Source organism: Chinchilla lanigera, unplaced genomic scaffold (assembly GCF_000276665.1).
Source record: "Chinchilla lanigera isolate Chin_1 unplaced genomic scaffold, ChiLan1.0 scaffold00032, whole genome shotgun sequence".
NCBI classification, from domain to species: Eukaryota; Metazoa; Chordata; class Mammalia; order Rodentia; family Chinchillidae; genus Chinchilla; species Chinchilla lanigera.
The window spans coordinates 11,641,402-11,659,071 of record NW_004955433.1 but is presented as its reverse complement, the minus strand read 5'-3'; the positions used below and the strand labels follow the sequence as shown (position 1 = coordinate 11,659,071).

At 38.6% G+C, this 17,670-nt stretch overlaps 1 protein-coding gene across 6 annotated transcripts in view; it reads right to left on the bottom strand.

Annotated features, from left to right (window-relative positions):
- Fto (fat mass and obesity associated) overlaps nt 1-17,670 on the bottom strand; it is a 410,887-nt gene that overhangs the window by 175,884 nt on the left and 217,333 nt on the right. For all 6 annotated transcript variants that reach the window (XM_013516227.1, XM_013516224.1, XM_013516226.1 and 3 more), the window contains one exon: nt 1,215-1,339. In XM_013516227.1, the coding sequence (XP_013371681.1) occupies nt 1,215-1,339 (125 nt within the window). The remainder of the gene's footprint in view (nt 1-1,214; nt 1,340-17,670) is intronic.

Below are 17,670 nucleotides of genomic sequence, written 5' to 3'. Positions count from 1 at the left end.
GATATTCCATTATTTAATAAAATATGCAAACCTAAATGAATATAACACTTAAATTACAATATAAAGAAAATTTAAAACTAACTGCTAAAAAACTGGAAATTATTCAGTCCTTACGATGGTGGAAAATGTGTGTCATTTACTATGACCACACTAAAAAATAGGCAGAAAAATATCATTGTGAATTTCTTAATGATTCTTACGTGCAAGCCTGAATTCAGCAATAATATACACATTTTAAAAGGAAGCTTTCTGATATCCAATCAAAATCAATAGTTCCTACTGTCTCCTGTCTTAAAAAATGTTCATCTGTTCAGTCTTGTCCAAACAAATCTATTTTTATGATAATTATTACTAGCAAAGTTAGCAATACCTGTAAATTCTGCTGTACGAAGTCACTTGGATAACATTAGAGCTATTGATACATGTTCTTCACTCCCAGGCACATAGAATTTTTCCCCGTCAAATAAGACTCTTAAGACAAAATACAGTATAATTTACCTGATTCCTCTCCCTTTTGCTCAGAGACAAATGATGCCGAGTTATTATTGAATTAATTTTTACAAACCACAGATCTGAAGGAGAACTCTAACTTTTAGAGGAATGAGTTCCAACTTTCCACTTACCAACTGTTTTCCAAACAGCAGTGGGATAACATATTTATTATGCGCGCACTAATTCTATAAAAGCTGATGATTTACAGAAACTTTCTGCCATAACAGCTTTCTAATCACAGGTAAGTCCATGTGGAAAGAAACTAGATTAAGCAAAAATCATTCCCATTTGGTCAGTTCTAACACTGGGGTTGATAAGCAGACTTTCAAATAATCTTTTCTGAATCAAGGGATAGAAGAGCACTATGTGGATTTCCCAGACATCTGCTCTAAGTGGCAGCAATAGTGTCCTAGACGACCGAATTAAAGGGGCTCGTATCACATCAGGTATTTATACTACATTATGCTCAAGATGGAGACATGTATGCCAACTGTTATACTCAGGAAAGAAAATCATATACACCTACAGACGATGTCATAGAGCATTGTAATTAATGTAGGTTACCATGGATAGGAAAGCTAACTAGCTGCGAACATCTTAAACTTGCTGATTTTTCATGGTCCCTCAAATGAGAGGGACAAGACCAGTGATAAGGAAGGGCTTAGTCAAAGACAGCTCTTGTTTGTCAGGGACGGCAGATCCCATTTTATCAGAGAACTAACCTGGCTTGCCATTCCCTCCGCAGGTTCTGGCGGGTGGTGAGCAAAGCAAGGATGGCAGTCAGCACCGCATTCCTTTGTTCCACGGGGAGCCCCTCTCTTTTAACTTCTTGAAGCACAGCATTTGTCTAGAAGAAATGATCCCAAAAAGAGAAAGAAAAAGTGAAAAATTAATAATAAAAAAGCCCATAAGCAAATAAGGACAGTAAATCAATGGCTTTTTTATTACAGTTCCCCTGCTAACAAATCAATACGGTAAATGATGGTCAAAAATGGCCAGCATATATTTTGTATTTAATCAATGTACATGGCACATAAGGTAAACTCTAAAGCTCCATTGCCTTAAGTAACACATCAAGACACTGTGCATTCTCCCTCTAATTTTCTCAGCACACCAACGATTTTTTTCCCTGGGAATTGCCTACCGTGAGCTATTATTAGAAATGATTTTCACGTACACTTCACTGTGAGTTGTTTGTTTTGCCTTTTTAAAAAAGAGCAGTCTGACTTTCGTTCTGTTTCCTGCCACCCAGCTGAGGCTTTCGCCGCCGCCTCTCCTATTTGAATCATTACTTTCAATTTCTACCCACACCAGTGATGAGGGGGTGGGGTGCTCGTTTTTCTTGCTTGTTGTAAATCAAGATCTTGCCAAAAAAAAGAAAAAAGAGTGCAAAAATCAAAAAGAACACTATACCTTAACAAATATCTTTAGGTTTTATACATGTTATTTTAATTCAGAGTCACTGTGGCTTCTTGGGTAATTTTATAGCCAAGGTAGTGGCTGGAAGCAATGAAACTGTCACTTGCTCTCATTCAATATATTCCTTATCTAATGGATGCCAGTACATTTGCATACTTAAAAAGCACAGTCATCATTAGTTGTCATGTAACTTGAAATACCACTTCCTGACTCTTTTGTAGCATTTTACAGTGCACATTTAATCTCTTCATGACCACCTTGAGAAGAGATATAGTGGATATTTGCTGTTTCTGTTGCTTATATCCATACTCAGTTCCCCTTTGTCTGAAAACAGCACCTAGATCCCCTCTCAGGAAAATCTTTTCTCTTATGCTCATAGTCTTAGAGCTACTATCAAGCAAAGTGTGCTACCCTCTGCTATCCAGGATGTGGTCCAGGGCACTTTGATTCTCCTTTCCAGGACTTTGACTCCTATGAGGAATGACAAAGAAAAGGAAAGATTTTGGAGGTAATTTACAAACTCTTTGGTCTATCCCACCCATGATCTTTCGAGTATCCATGGTTTCACAAACTTTCTGAATCCAGATCATTCTTTTTCCTCTGACAGTTTGAGTGATCCAACATCCTTTAATAAAGTTTCGTTTTGTTCAAATTCACCAGAATCTATTTCTGTTGCTTAGAACCAAAAACTCCCTTAACCGACAGAACAGATAAGGCAGGAAACAGTATCTCCACTGTGAAGGATCCAAGATAACCTGACAACACAAGTCAGGAAAATGACCCTGATTTCTGCCTCTTAAGAGATCCAGTATTATACCTACTACACTAAGAGATGTACCCAGTTGGACATTCAATCAGTTTCTAAGACAAGAGTATCTTCAGCCCTCCAGCACAGAGAGGAATGCTCGACTTCTCCAATACATGAAACCCAGCATCCAGGGATTCCAAATTCAGATACTCACTAGGAGCAGGGAGATAACATGAACGAGTTAAGCAGAGGCTTCCCAAAGAGAGCACAGGCTTTGTCTAAAGCGGCAGCCACTATTCAGCTCCAGCCAACTCTTCGGCTCAGCTCAGGAAAACTGGCTCAGCAATGCCAGATTCATGAATTTTCAATATAAACAAGAAATCTTTTTTTTTTTAATGCAAAGTCTCCTGATTTTGTAAGTGTTGGAAACTCATTTGAAAATGTTTAAAAATAGGTGGGCCAAACAAGAAATACTAATGGGCTGAACAGAACTCAGACAACAGCCAATTTGTGGCCTCCAATCCTGTCTAATTTCAGAGACGTGTGGGCACTGATGGGCATTCTAGCAACAGTACCGCTCCTTGTGTGCGACACTCTGCTTCACGTAAAGTGGAAAGGAGCCTCAAAAAGTCAGGCAGTGCATCATGATACCCACAGCTACACAGTAGTTCACCAAAAAGGTAAAAAGGTAGAAAACAGAAGATGAAGTACACATCTAGATGGCTCCAAAATCATGACGAAAATAAATTATTTTCCCCTTTGAAAGTATTAAAATATTTTTCAAAAAGCCACTGCGTCTCCCTTGCCTTTTATATCATTTAAATTGTATCTAAGAACCTTGTTTTCCACAGACTCTGAGCAACTTAAAAGAATAAAATCTCATAAGGGTGTTGCTTGTTCAGATCACCACTATCTTCCTACCATCTGCCTAATAATTTTTAATAAATATTTGTCAAATTAGTGAATAAGAACTACAAACACAAATACTGCAAAACCAAACAGCAATAGAAGATTCTTAAGAGATTATGTCATAAATGGTAAACTCAGGGGCCAGAGATTTAGTTCAGTGGCACAGCACCTGCCTGGCAAGTGTGAGGTCCTGAGTTTGACTCCCAGTACCCCCATACCCCAAAGAGGTAAACTCATATACAGGGTCAATGGATAAACACATTGTGATACATCAGCACAGTGGACTGCTACTGAGCAAGAAAAAGTGATGAGCAACTAATACATGCAACCATTTGGATGAATCGCAAAGGCTTATGCTGGGTGAAAGAAGCCAGTACCAAAAGGTTAAGCACTGCATGATTCCATTTGTTTGCTAGGGATTTGGTTAGGTAAAGGACAGCATGAGAGTATTGAACAGAACTATTCTATATACTGACTATGGTGGTTGTTATATAAGCTTAAACATGTTAAAACTCAGTAAACTACAGTCTCCCAAAATCAGTTTTATTACAAATAAATTTCATACAATCTCCATCACGTTTTTAAGACAAGAATGAAAGCAAAACACAAGCTTACAAGCAAACATGTCTAATAAATATGTAGTAAAAATATGGAGAAATATATCTGGATGATAAACAAATTCTATCACAGAAACAAATTTTCTTAATATTGGAAAAGGACAACTTAGATTCAGCACTCAGTTTCTAAGATTTAGGGTATTTCATAAAATTTAGGGTAAAAAATGTCACTGTACAAAAAGGGAATTTCAGAGTGTCAAAAGATCATTCTTTTTACAAGATAATTAACAATGACATTTTTCTCCTTATAACAGAGTTGGACACTCAACAGTGTTGGATTGATTCTACTTACAGAAATGTTAATAGGCCATTTTCTCCCTAGTAGTAGCACAGAACTGTCTTCTTATAAGTACCAATTTTTAAACAATCTCCTATTACAAAAACACACTCCCCTCTCCCCTCAAAATATAGGGAAAGAAAGACACAGGTTTTGGAAACATGCTCCAGAGGTCAAATTTCATTTTATTAGTAATTTTTTTTCCACAAGAAATCTACAGAATTACTGGTCATATACTTAGGACTAAGCATATCTTAAGAATGGTGTTCAAATTGCAGTTGCTATCTCCTCACTGTGGGTCCTTTCTGTAACTGCAAATGGCCATGACACCAGAACACTCCCATGGGTTCTTATGAGGAGAAGCTGCCTGATACATATACCACTCTGATTATTTCTGTTTAGTTTTGTCTTAAACTCTGCTAATCTACATTGGGCAAGGTTGTGCTAGTTTAACAAAAAGATTTTTGAAAGTGTTTATTACTTTAAATGAAAAATTGTTAAAAGACATCAGGCATTAAACAATTCATAACCATAAAACTTCCATCTGTACCACATGGAATCAGAGGCACGTTCTCTCACATACCCCCAGTGGTAGAAAGTCTGTCCTCTGAGGGTGGGCTTTGTGTTTGGAGTCAGCCCCTGATTTTACTCGCCCTCCCTCTATAAGTGGCTATCTCTCTCTCCTAAGCACTGCCCAGCATTTAGCCTGTCCTTTTCAGTCTCTCAGTTGTGGTCCTTCTGGGAGCCTCAGCTACTGTTATTACAAAGGAATAACTTTTGTTTTCCTCTCACTTCTTGTGCTTGCTTTCTCTGTGGGTGCTCTCCCCCTCCAACAGCTTTAAGGGTCCCCTGTTATCTAATGATATCTACACTTCTACTTTCAAGCAGACCTCTCCACTGAGCTCTGGCCCCATGACTGACTATCTCTCCTTAAGCCTCTCACCTCAAATATGAAATCTCAACCTTAACTTGGACATATTTGAACCTACTACCTTTGCTTTGCAATTTCTTTCCTCTTCTTCAACCCAGTTCCTCTCCTGTATTTCCATAAAGTGAGTGGCTCCGTTATCAAGGCAAGAACACAAACTAGAATGCTGGGAATCACCCACTGTCCTTCACTTCAGTGTACTCCCTACAGCTAACCACTAAATCTTGCTATTCCTCTCTCTTCAGTAAGACTCAAACTTGTCCCTTCCTCGCCGGCTGCAGCTTAGTGCAGGCCTACCTCTCCACTGGTTTCTCTGTGTTAATCTCATCCCTTTCAGGAATTTCAGTGACTTTTTGAAAGTACAAGTACGACCATGTTACTTCCTTTTAAGTAATTCAGCATTACCCGCAGCTGTGGTTTTTATGCCATCTTCATGATGTGCTGGTGCTTCCAAGAAGGACATCACGGTCACCAAGGAGTCAAGGACTTTTGACCCCCAAAACTCCACTCACACCAGAGTCCCTCCATTTATATATGCTTTAGTTACTGACAATGGGACACAAAAGAAATGATTTTTTTTTTTTTTCAAATAAAAGCTCAAATTCCTTAGCATGGGCAAAAACAAAAACAAAATCTTTAATATAATCCCGCTTTCCTCTTAAGTTGTATCTCTTGCCATCATTCATTCCATATAAAAGTAATAGTAACAGTCTGAAGACACACACAGTTCTTCAGTACTGCCCCTTATTTACAGCCTTGCTGTATAATTTGTCAGTGACTACTCTTTCTTCAAGAAACATCTCAAATAGCATCTCCTTTGTAAAGTCCGCTGTAAACCACACCCTTGTGCCAAATTAAGCAGTTGATCGCTCCTTCCTCTGCACAATCTCTGAGCATCCCATAAACCATATCACACTCTACAGCACTTACTTATTCATCTAAAGGATTCTGCTTCCACACTGGAAGCTCTCGTGTAACAGACAGGATCCACATCCATTTCCAAGGCACCTACTATGGCAGCACACCTTGGCCACAGACTGCTGACGGATGCCTTTCAACAAATGAAGACAAATGACATGCTGAAGCATGTCTGCTAAATGAGGCACAAGGTCAAGTAAGACAGTACTAGTCAAAGTAAAAAAATAATAGGTGAAGCAAGCTTTGGTTTGATCAGAACTATTCCTGAATACAATTCTAGCAGCGAAGTTGTAAAAACTATTCTTAAGCAACAGAACCAGGAAAAACAAATATACATCCTTACTAAGTGGCTGCTACTTGAAAGGGCAAAACTCGCCTGGTTGGATGTGTCTAAAAGCGTATAGCTTCATTACACCACTGGTGGTGAACCAGTGGCAGGCGTGCTACACTGAACTGTTTGTATCACTGAAAGTTCTAAAAGGTTCGCCATCACTGCAGCACACCATGACCACATTTAATCCATGCACACCCTCCTAATAAGCCAAAAGAAGAAATCTCACTTTCTCCATTTCAGTAGAGAAAACTATGTTGGACTCTAGCAACATACAGCATAATAAGGGCCCCTGAAAGTCCCCCAAGGTCATTGGTTTCTCCTCGTTCAAACTTTATGCACTAAACCAAAACAAAACAAAACAAAAAAAACCTACAAGAAGGGGCAGGAAGAAAGAAACCAACACCAAGTAGCTTTGAATTTTAAAGCTAAATGTTAAATTTTTCATAGGAAAAAAAGGTCTCCCACTTCTGAATTTATTCAACTAAAACAGAGCAATCCACCTAATTTCTTTTTTTGACACTCAGTAACTTTCCGTATGCCGTAATTCTACAGCATTGTAATGAAAGCACACATAAGCATCTATGCAATAATGTAGAATCTGTTCCCATAAAGTTTCAGAGAGGAATCACCTGGATTTACAATATTTAAAATATTAAAATATTTTAAATATTTAAAATATTAGTATTTACTAATAATTCTACTTAAGTATTTATTCTTTGGGGGCCTCTCTGATGTGCAGTAACAGCTTTTGACAGGCCCATAATTCCAAAACTTAGATTTAATCTTTTTTTTTTAATAAATCAGAGAACCTTGTCTAAGGAAATACATGGCAATAAAATGGCACTCTACAAATATGGCAAGTAATTATTCAACTTAACTTATTTAAGAAAAAAAAAAAAAATTCCACTACTGTTCTTCGAATTTCAAAAGGCATATCAACACCAGGACTCCAGAATTGGGTACCTTTCCCACCTTCCCATCTCACGTCCCATCACCACCACCAAAGAAGTAACACTGTCATTACAGGAAAAAGGCCACTCCTAACACTCTTTATACACATAGCTGTCTCATGTGAAGGTTGTATTTCCCCTCTGCACACACAAATTACAAAGATATGCTCTCACTGATAATGAGGGCTAAGGTTCAACCTGTGAAGAAACTTGGTTTAAGATGTTATCGGCTGGGAAAGCTATTTCCTCACATCAACATTGCCACAGGCTGTCAAAAACCTAACTAGGGCGCCCCTCTTCAAAAGTCCAGGAACACTTTTTTTTTCCTTTCTTTCCTTTTTTTCTCCTCCTCCCCTTTGAGAAGAAAGACATAGAACCCACTGAGATAGCCTTAGTCCCATCAAAGAAAGGTCGATCTCAGGTCTTCCTTCATTTACTGATTGTCAGTTTAAGATGGCTCTTTGGTGAGGCCTCTGCGGCCTCAACGCTGAGTGATGCCTTCACATTTTCTAAACTGGACTGGGCACCACCGAAGATTTCCAGCATGCCTGGATCCACAGCTCAGCAGAACAAATAAACATTCCTCCCAGCCCTTTTGCCTACCTTATCTCCCTCTCCGGGAGCAGGAGGTTTTGGGGGTGCCAATGTTTACACAATGTTAAAACTTTCTTTCCCCTGTTTCCTGAATTTGAGAAAACACATCCTGGATGACCTCGGCGAAGAGATAACACCAAGTCACCACTGGGTGCCGTGTCTACTAGACTACTTGAGGCTGCTGTCTTCGTCCTCCCTCCCTTCCCCCCTCCAGAGCCTACTCACAAGGAAAGCTGGAGATAAGGTGACTGTCTTGAAAGGGAGGCTCAAAAGCAGACATCTCCAAGGGGCTGCCAACAATGCAGGCTTTTATTTCTACCTGAAGACACACTTGGTTCAGTTCATCTCAAAGACCCACGTTTTCTGTGTGTGTGTATTGACGGAATCATTGGGTCTTGTGCATCAAGCAACAGTAACACGATATGGTTCTGTAGAGTAAAACTTAGCACAAATAAAGATTTGATTCTTATGCAATATTTTACTTGCAAAATTCCAGGAAAGTAGAATGTATAATAAAATCATAACAAAATGTAATACCTGTTTCTGTTATTCTTTCCCACATTTTTATTAGTGCATCCTGGGTATACAGATGAATGGGCTGCATTTTGGCAGATTTGCATACCCATGTAACATACCTTAAACATTCTTTCCATCACCCCCTTTGCTCTAACCCCCAATTCCACATACTTGGGGGGTTGATGTGTATAAAGTATTTTGATCATATTCATGCCCTCTTTATCCATCCTCACATCCCATCTCCTTCCCCTTTATTCCCCTTCTCTTGTCTTAAAGAGTCTCCCTTTACTTTCTTGTTATCTTTTCTAGATTCTACATATTAGAGGAATGTGTAATATTTGACTTCCTGAATCTGGCTTATTCTGGTCAACATGATCTCTAGATCCACGCATATGGATCATATCATATCATATCCCAATGATATTCTATTCTGTGTATCTATACCATATTTTCTTTATCAGTTAGGTGTTGATGGGTACCTAAGCTAGTTCCATATCTTGGCTATTATACATTGTGCCAAGATAAACACAGGGACGTAGGTCTCCTTAAGGAATGCTGACTTTAATTCCTTTGGGCATATACCAAGGTATGTTATACATGGATCAAATAAATGGTAGTTCTATTTTTAGTGACCTAAAGTGACCTCCATACTGATTTATATAATGAATATACTAATTTAGATTCCCACCAACAGCGTAAAAGTGTTCCTTATTCCTCACGTCCTTACCATCCCTATTTTATTTTATTTTATTTTATTTGCAGTACTGGAGAGTGAATTGGAGCCCTGTATGTTTTTTATATTCTTTATGACAGCCACTTTGACTGAGATAAGGTAGACTCTCAATGTAGTTTTGATTTGTATTTGCCCAATGGCTAAAGATGTTTTATTTTTTCACATTTTTTCACATATTTATTGGCCACTTGTACTTTTTTAAAGAACTATCTGTTCATTTCTTTTGCCCACTTATTGATTGGGAAATATCATTTTTTTGGTGTTATGCTTTTTGAGTTCTTTATACATTGTACATATTAAGCCTATGTTGGAAAAGTAGCTAGCAAAGATTTTATCCCATTTTGCCAGTTGTCTCTTCATTCTGCTGATTATTTCCCTTGCTCTGCAGAAATGTTTCAATCTGATATAGTCCCATTTGCTGATTCTTGTTATTATTTCCCACGCTATTAGAGTCCTACTCAAGAACTATGCTCATGGCTTCAATTATTTCTCTGGGTTTATTTGTTTGTTTGTTTGTTTGTTTGTTTAGCAGTTTCACAGTTTTAGGTCTTACACCTAAGATTCACTATATTTGAAAGAATGGCTCAATGGAATTGAACAAAATGGGTCCTCCAACATGCTCAGTAAGGTGTATCTTAGTGTTTGTTCTTCCGTCATGGACTAGACTAGAGCCAAGAGAGTTATTTTGGAGCAATCAAAAATGTCTGATGGGTGAGAATTCAGAGAAAATGTTTCTTTGACCAGTTTTCTCATCTGTAGAGTGCCACAGGTTACAACTAATTCCTAAGTCTCTTGTGAAGATTAAGCTTATTTATTAAGTATTAATCCACACAAAGTACAAAATCACAACGCTCAGCATATACAGAATGCTTGATAAATGTTAGGATTGTTATTATCATACATTAAAAATTAGGGGAGACATCACAGAAAAAATACAGATACTTTTTTTAATCTTAAAATACTATAGCCATGACTTTGAATGATGAGTGATTCTTTTCCCCCCAGAACACACAGTATCTGCTACAGTGGAAAATTCACTACGCTTTATCTGTTTCTCTAAAGCCAGGAAGCCACAGGCAGCTTGTCTGCATTGCACGAGGTCTCAGGACAGTCATGTGGATGACCACTGGGATGCTCGGGCTGCTAGGGGGTAGGGCAGTGGATGAAAGCTACATCTCCAAGGTCAAGTTGGCAGAAAATGATGGTGAAAAATACCCCATGTGTTTGTCAAGGAAAGCATGAAGAACGAAGAAAAAAAAGAAAAGTAAAAAAAGGTGAAGAGGGGGGAAAAAGTGTTGTTTATAGAAGCCAGCTGCTTGGGCCTTGGCGCCAGCAGCTCCTCATCCTGCTATTTTACGCTTGCAACCCCACTGCCCTCACTGGCACAGGTACAACTAAATGTTGACTTCAATGCTTCAGAGAGCACTCGACTGATTTTGTACATGATTAATTGCCAAAGACATGGCTGGCCATATGGAACAGAGAAAGCATCAAGTAATTCATACTTCTGTATGTGATCACTTGGCCCCTGTTTTTTTAATGTACAGGAAAGAGCTAGTATAGCACAGCCCTGGTGTCTTGCCCCTGACAGCCCATTAAGAAATCTCAGAGCACCTAGTTGAAGTTATGCTGTTGGCTTTTCAATAGCAGCCTAATAAAACAGAAGCAAAGCTTTCCAACTAGTCTTAAATCTTTCACATACAGTACATTAACTACTGTGGCTGAAACAACAGGCTTCTTATGATAGGAAATGGGATTTGATTTCTAGTCTCTGCATACTTACTGAGAGCCTTTTTTTGACCTTTATGGGGTTTACAAAATCATTGTTCTTTTTTTCCCTTTCTTTTGCAAGTAGCCTAATAGATTCGTTTGTTTCAGGGAGTCTACTCTTCGTCACTATTATCTGCAGTCTATATAATAAAGTTGATTCATGGGGAGGTGAAAGACACAACATAATTATTCTTAACCAGGCAGCCCAGGAATCATTCCAGCTTCTGAAATATTAGCTTCCTTTAAAAACAAGAGAAAACAAAACTTCCACAATGGGAGGAAGGCCTCACAAACACACTCGCATTACTCATGCCTCTTTCCCATAACTCTGAAATGAACTCACTCAGTATGGGAAAGAATATTGATTGGTCTGCCAGTTCTTCTGCTGTTAGATGGGTAATACTACACTTCAGGCCACAGAGGAAGGTGCCACATTCAGGGTAAGTCTATCCTAACTTGCAGTCTATTCACTTTATCCACTCCTAAAATCTTTGCAGCCTGAGATTATGTATACGTTTCCATACTGTTTTCCTTTCAAGGATTTTCAAATGACAGCATTAAAAATGATGATACCCTCAGCTGTTTCCTTTATCAGTTCTGACACATGTTGGTGGGGATGACTTGCCTGGCACTTTCCATTAGAAAATATTTATGCAGTATCTTTTGTCTGTGGATTTTTAGGTGTTACAATTATCCTCACTCCAGAAGACACCATATATGGAAAATTCCACTTGACTGCCTATTCATTAGCAGGATTGTAATTGCCTCTATTGCTGAAATGAGCTAACAATCCATTTACAGCTGCATGCCAATGGGAAATTCTCAGCCTCCCTGCTGCCTCTCCTTGCTCAGAAGACGCCGGCACTTTCCAGAATGTGCAACTCAACTAATAAGCAAGATGATAAACAGAAAGCATGAGCAAGATTCTTGGAACAGACAATAGCACTGAAATTAACTAAATAATATGGCAATGAAGACAGAATCGAAGGTGTCTCCACAGAAACAGGAAAAGTGTTCTTATTGACTACTGCCTATAAAACTGTTTATATTTTAATTCTGGTATACTCTATAAAGTGTGATGATAATGTTCTTCCCATCTCACAGATTCTCACTCACCCATTTAGGGAGAGTAAAGTGCCTGAGAGAGACACACATTAGTGGCGGGAGCAGTGGCCTTCTAATTCTGTAAATCTCTAGCTCACTGTTAATGCATCCGTAGCGCTAAGAGATTATACATAAAAGCACTACTATGCCTAATAGTTTTATATTATATATAGAAATAAGAAACATCAATACATATACGTATCTTTCTAAAATCTCATCCATGGAAACAAACTCAACAGAGCTGCAAAACTCTCAATAAAGAAAATAAAAAGATTTAATCAATACCTATGGGACAGAGTACTATCTGGATCTAAAATTAAGTATGAGCATGACCACATAGTTCACATAATGAATAGCAGAATGACATCTCATGTCTCTCCAGTTATTTTAGCTGTGTCTTGCCTTATCTTTGTCTTTTCATCAAAAACCATTCACTCTATAAATAAAAGCGAGAACTTTCCCAGCCCCACCACAACGTACACATGTCACTAATTTCCAGCTGCCAGTTCTAAGAATCTCACTGCACTAATCCATTCATTGGCCTAACTGTTAATTGAAGGTGAAGCAATGGCTAACTACACGAAGCACTAAATAACTGAGCCACTGATGATGTTTGCCCGAAAAGTGGCTTAGCACCTTCCAATCCTTGGGCAAGTGAAAAGTTACCCAGGATCTCCATCAGATCAGCTCCCGCCTTCCCCCAAACATCAGTAGCACAAAGACTGAAGTGGTCTGTCGTGCACACTGGATTATATGAAGTGTAAAACATTGGGGGAGAGGGGAGGGAGGGACACCTTTGAAAGGGAACGGGAAAAAGAAATCACACTTGCAAGAGGATCCAGCTGACAGCTCAGTCTCTAACAAGTGAGACAAGTGAATATGTTTGGAAACATTGTGAATGCAGGAAGAGCTCGGGGCTTTTGTCTGTAGCCCTACAGTGTGTCTTTAACCCACTGCTGCCTGCACCACTGAACATATGTTTTCTACACAAGAACTGAAGCAGAAAAGGCTCTTTGTTATAATTCACTCCTTTGTGTATATCTGCCCCCCTTCTACTCACCCCTTCTTTCAGTAACATCCAAACCAAAGCCCTAGTGGAAATTTTAACGGCTCAGGAGAGTGAAGCCAGAAGGCCCAACGGAGACCTTACTACTGCCCCCAGGCCTGGAGAACTGCCCCCTGCCACAGTGACACTAAGAACAAGAGCTACTCAAAGCTTACTATCTGTCAAAGCAACAGCATTGTCTCTTTTAATCTAGCAATCACCACAAAAGAGGCATCTCTATGTTAAAGATGAGGAAACTGGGGCATTGAGAGTGCATTACTTCCCAAAGCCACAAGACAAGCATTCAGTTCTAGAGATGTGCAGTTGGAGGTACTCAGGGAACATTCAGCAGACAGGGATTTGGAGCATGAGAAAAATATACTCCTAGAAACTACAGATTTGGAAAAACTATACATGCAATGCACTATTCTGCATTTTAAATGTCGCTGCATCTGAGCTGGAATCTAGATAGTACAAATTCAAATGTGAGCAAAGCTGATGAGTGGGATTCTCCACTCTTGGCTACAATAAAGATAATAATATGGCTGGTGAGTCCAGAGGTCCTCCTTGTCTTTGCGTTATTTCAGCCTGGAATGGAATGGAAGAAGAAAGGTTCCACAGATCAACTGCATTATGACCAAGTTGGCCATGGGTGAGTTACTTATCCTCTATGGGCCTCAGTTTCCTCACCTTTACAATGACAGTATTTATAGCAACCACTTCAGACATTTCAAAGAATTTGTTCTTTATATATAAGGCCTGGATAGTACTGGACACATGGAACTAGCTAGTATGTGTTAGCTACTTTTCTTCCCTAGAATTTTACTACTGAGATTTAAGATAAATCCAGAGTAGTGGCCATTTAGAGTCACATTAGAGCTACTAAAACCAGGTATCAATTTTTACACTTTCTAAGTTTTTCTTTATTCCTCCCTGTCTTCCTGTTCAGTGTTAACAAGGTGTCCATACCAGATAAGCTGAATCCAAATGCTTTTTAAATAATAATTATGATGATATAGCAAATAACTTTATTGAGCACCTTCTATATGCAAGGTGCTCAAATGCAGATGTCATTGAAACTTAGTAAGTCTAGGAGACAAAAGTATTATCATTTTCACTTTGTGTATAAAAGAAAAGACTCACAAAGGTGAAGTAATTTGCCAAATTTTATCAGTAAGCAATAGAAGCAAGTATATCCCAGGCATCAAACTCCTACACCTACAGCTAACATGTGTAAACTGACTTATGCTTTGTAAAGTCCTTTTGTGAACATGTATCTATTTTGGTCTTCATAAAAACAATACGAGTTAAGTGAAACAAGTATTATTTCTTTAGATAAGGAAATTAAAGATTTGTTACATAACTAACTGAATTCCAAAATTAGAAAAGGAGTTAAACTAAGAGAGAAATCAGGTATTGTAAGTCTAGGACGAGCATATTTTATACACAACACATGGAACAAAACGTACCAAAAGCAAATTATGATGTGATAAGTCAATCAATGATATTTGAGTATTTGTTATTTGGTAAACATCTAGAAGGTCACAACACTTGGCCCACTAGCAGCTCACAACTGAGGTAGAGAAATAAAATACACACAAAGGGTGGAAGAGGAACAAGGGACTTATATAAAATAAATTTTTGATTTAACTAAACTCTTAGAATTGATTCTAATTTATAGAGTAGTTCTTTTGATCTACTAGAATATGCTGTTCACTAACTTTCATAACCTTAACACAGTCACTTAACATTAAACTGCTGAGTACTACTACCCTTTTCATTTTGAGACAATGAAAACTAAAATGTATACCTACAAGAATAAAGATATAACTAATAAATAGCACCACAAAAATGCAGTTATTCTAAGTACCTTACTTTTCTTAAGATTCCTGAGGTGAAACTACACTGACGCAGCTACTGACAATGTGACTATTAAAACCCTAAGAAACAATAATCTGGTAAGGAAAATTAACATAGTTCAGTAAAAAGCACACCTGTGCGGAGTTGCACAGGCAGGTAGTAACAACTTCAGATAAATGCAGCCCCTGCATAAAGACCATTGTCTACAAGTGTTTGATATCAATACAACCTGCTCTTTGGCACATGTTTATCAAGAGAGGGAAGACCAACAAGATGGACACACAGACACACACGTATGTATTTGTGTAATTTTGTACTATAGTTTTCAAGCAGGAATTCAAGATCTTTTATTCTACAACTTATGTGCATACCTTTAAAGCATCAATACAGCCATGAAAATAAAAACCCATCTAGGTAACTGCATGAAAATGCTGTCAGAAAGGTGTCAGTAGCTATTACTTATTTGGTATTATTGTTCCCTGTTTAACTATTAATAGTTAACTATTTAACTATTATTAACTATTACAGGATTTGGTAATGCCAAATCCTGTCCTACTCATTCTTCATGCATTCTTAATTTAAATCCTCATGCAATGTGCTAAGATAGATTTTATTATTATTATTATTCTAATTTACAGATAAGAAAATCAAAGGACAAAGATTATAAGATCAGATCCACAGCTTCTAAGTGAGAAGTAGGGCCAAGCTTCAAACCCAACTCTGGTAGCAGAGTTCAACCACTAGCCTAAATTAGTGGGTAGTTTAGTTCACCCACCAAAGTAATAAGATACGAAGCCCTTTTTGAAGTGGGGGCAGATACAGCAGTTCATTTAATCCTCCTAACAACCTGACCAGGTAGCTTGGTACCATCAGCAAACTCATTTTACAAGTAAAGGAACCAAGGCCCAGACTGTTCAGGAACTAACTGGCCAAGGATCTCATTGCCAGCAGGTGGCAGAGACGAAATGGTTAACCAAACTAGGGTAGAAGATGCCCAGCTCTTGTGGGGTTCAGAGACATTGTGCTAGTGGAACAGTGGCTCCTTCTCGGGTCATGAGTCTCGCTCAGTCACACAGACAAGGACCCGAGGTTACAGGGAACAATTTAATTTTTTAATAGAGAAAGACAACAGCCAAGTGAGAGCTGAGCCTCGGATCTACCAAGCTATCTTCCCACAAAGAAGCACTCCAGTTTCCCAGTTGTAACATCTCCAGTCAAGGATGAAAACGGTACAATCATTCAGAATTCTTTTTCACCATTCCTTACTCTTTTTTAATATTACATATGACTGCAGCATCACAAGGAAACACGAGCTCCTGATGCTAGTATAACTAAGAAAGTTACAAAGTCCTCAAATTTGGCAAATGCCGTTCTGCTTATACGTTTAGTTCCTCTGCCAGAAACTGTCACTGACCTGATGTGTGGCTTGAGCAGCAGAAAAGAAGCTTCTTTCTGCTGGGAAAGAATATCTCATGTTCGCAGCAGTACGTGTGAATGATTTCAGGAGCATCAGTTAAATTATTAGAATTTGTATTTAAGGATTTTAGGAATAAAATTTTCAAGTCCAGATTTCTTGTTAATTTACAATAGAAAACTACCATTACATTCCATTTTCTTCAACCATTCCAACTGTGATTTGGAAAAAAAGAAACAATCCTGCATGCTCACTGAGGACACGGAAGGGGCCACTCGAACGGGGTACCTGGTGACCTTCCTCAAGAGGGGCAATGGGAACTTGTCTGACAGCCTGGCTTGGCCCTTTAGTTCATCTTTTAAGGTCTCCCTTTTAGAGTGTTCTGAGGTCTAGAGTGATAAAGCACATTTCATTCATTTTTAAGGAAAAAAGGAATTTTTCCAACTCCAATTATTAATCCCTTTAAAAAGCTACATCCCTAATGAAGTACCTTTATATAAACAGGCATAGACTGTGCAGAGTTTAACCTTAGCTTTAGAAAGCTAATGTGGTTACCACAGACTTGCTTTGAGAGCCCTGAGGACAACAAAAGCCACATTTCTGTCTTGATTAATATGTATAAAATCTGCACGCTACTACTGCTGTTGGCACAAATTCCTACTTCACTCTAGCTTGCCACACGGAGAACAGTTTTATGCTTTGATAAGCAGATATTATTGGCCCATCTGAGAGGCATGATTGCCTCTCCTGCCTTGTTTGGTGGTTATACATTCCATACCCGAAGATTAAACTGCTGTAGAAAGCCCACGATGGGCACAGCCCTTTCACGCTGCAATTGTCTCCGTGAGACTGAGCAGGAACACTTCAACTTTGGGGTTTAAACAATGGGTATTCTGAAAGGATTAGAAAAATGGGCAACAACTGAACCTCCTCCTCCCTCCTGTGTTCAAGTCTACCACCTGCTGTGGTATTTTTGTTTCAGTAACAAAGAAGCCTTCATGTTTGAGACTCATATTTAATGTTTGCTGAACTGGCCACTTGA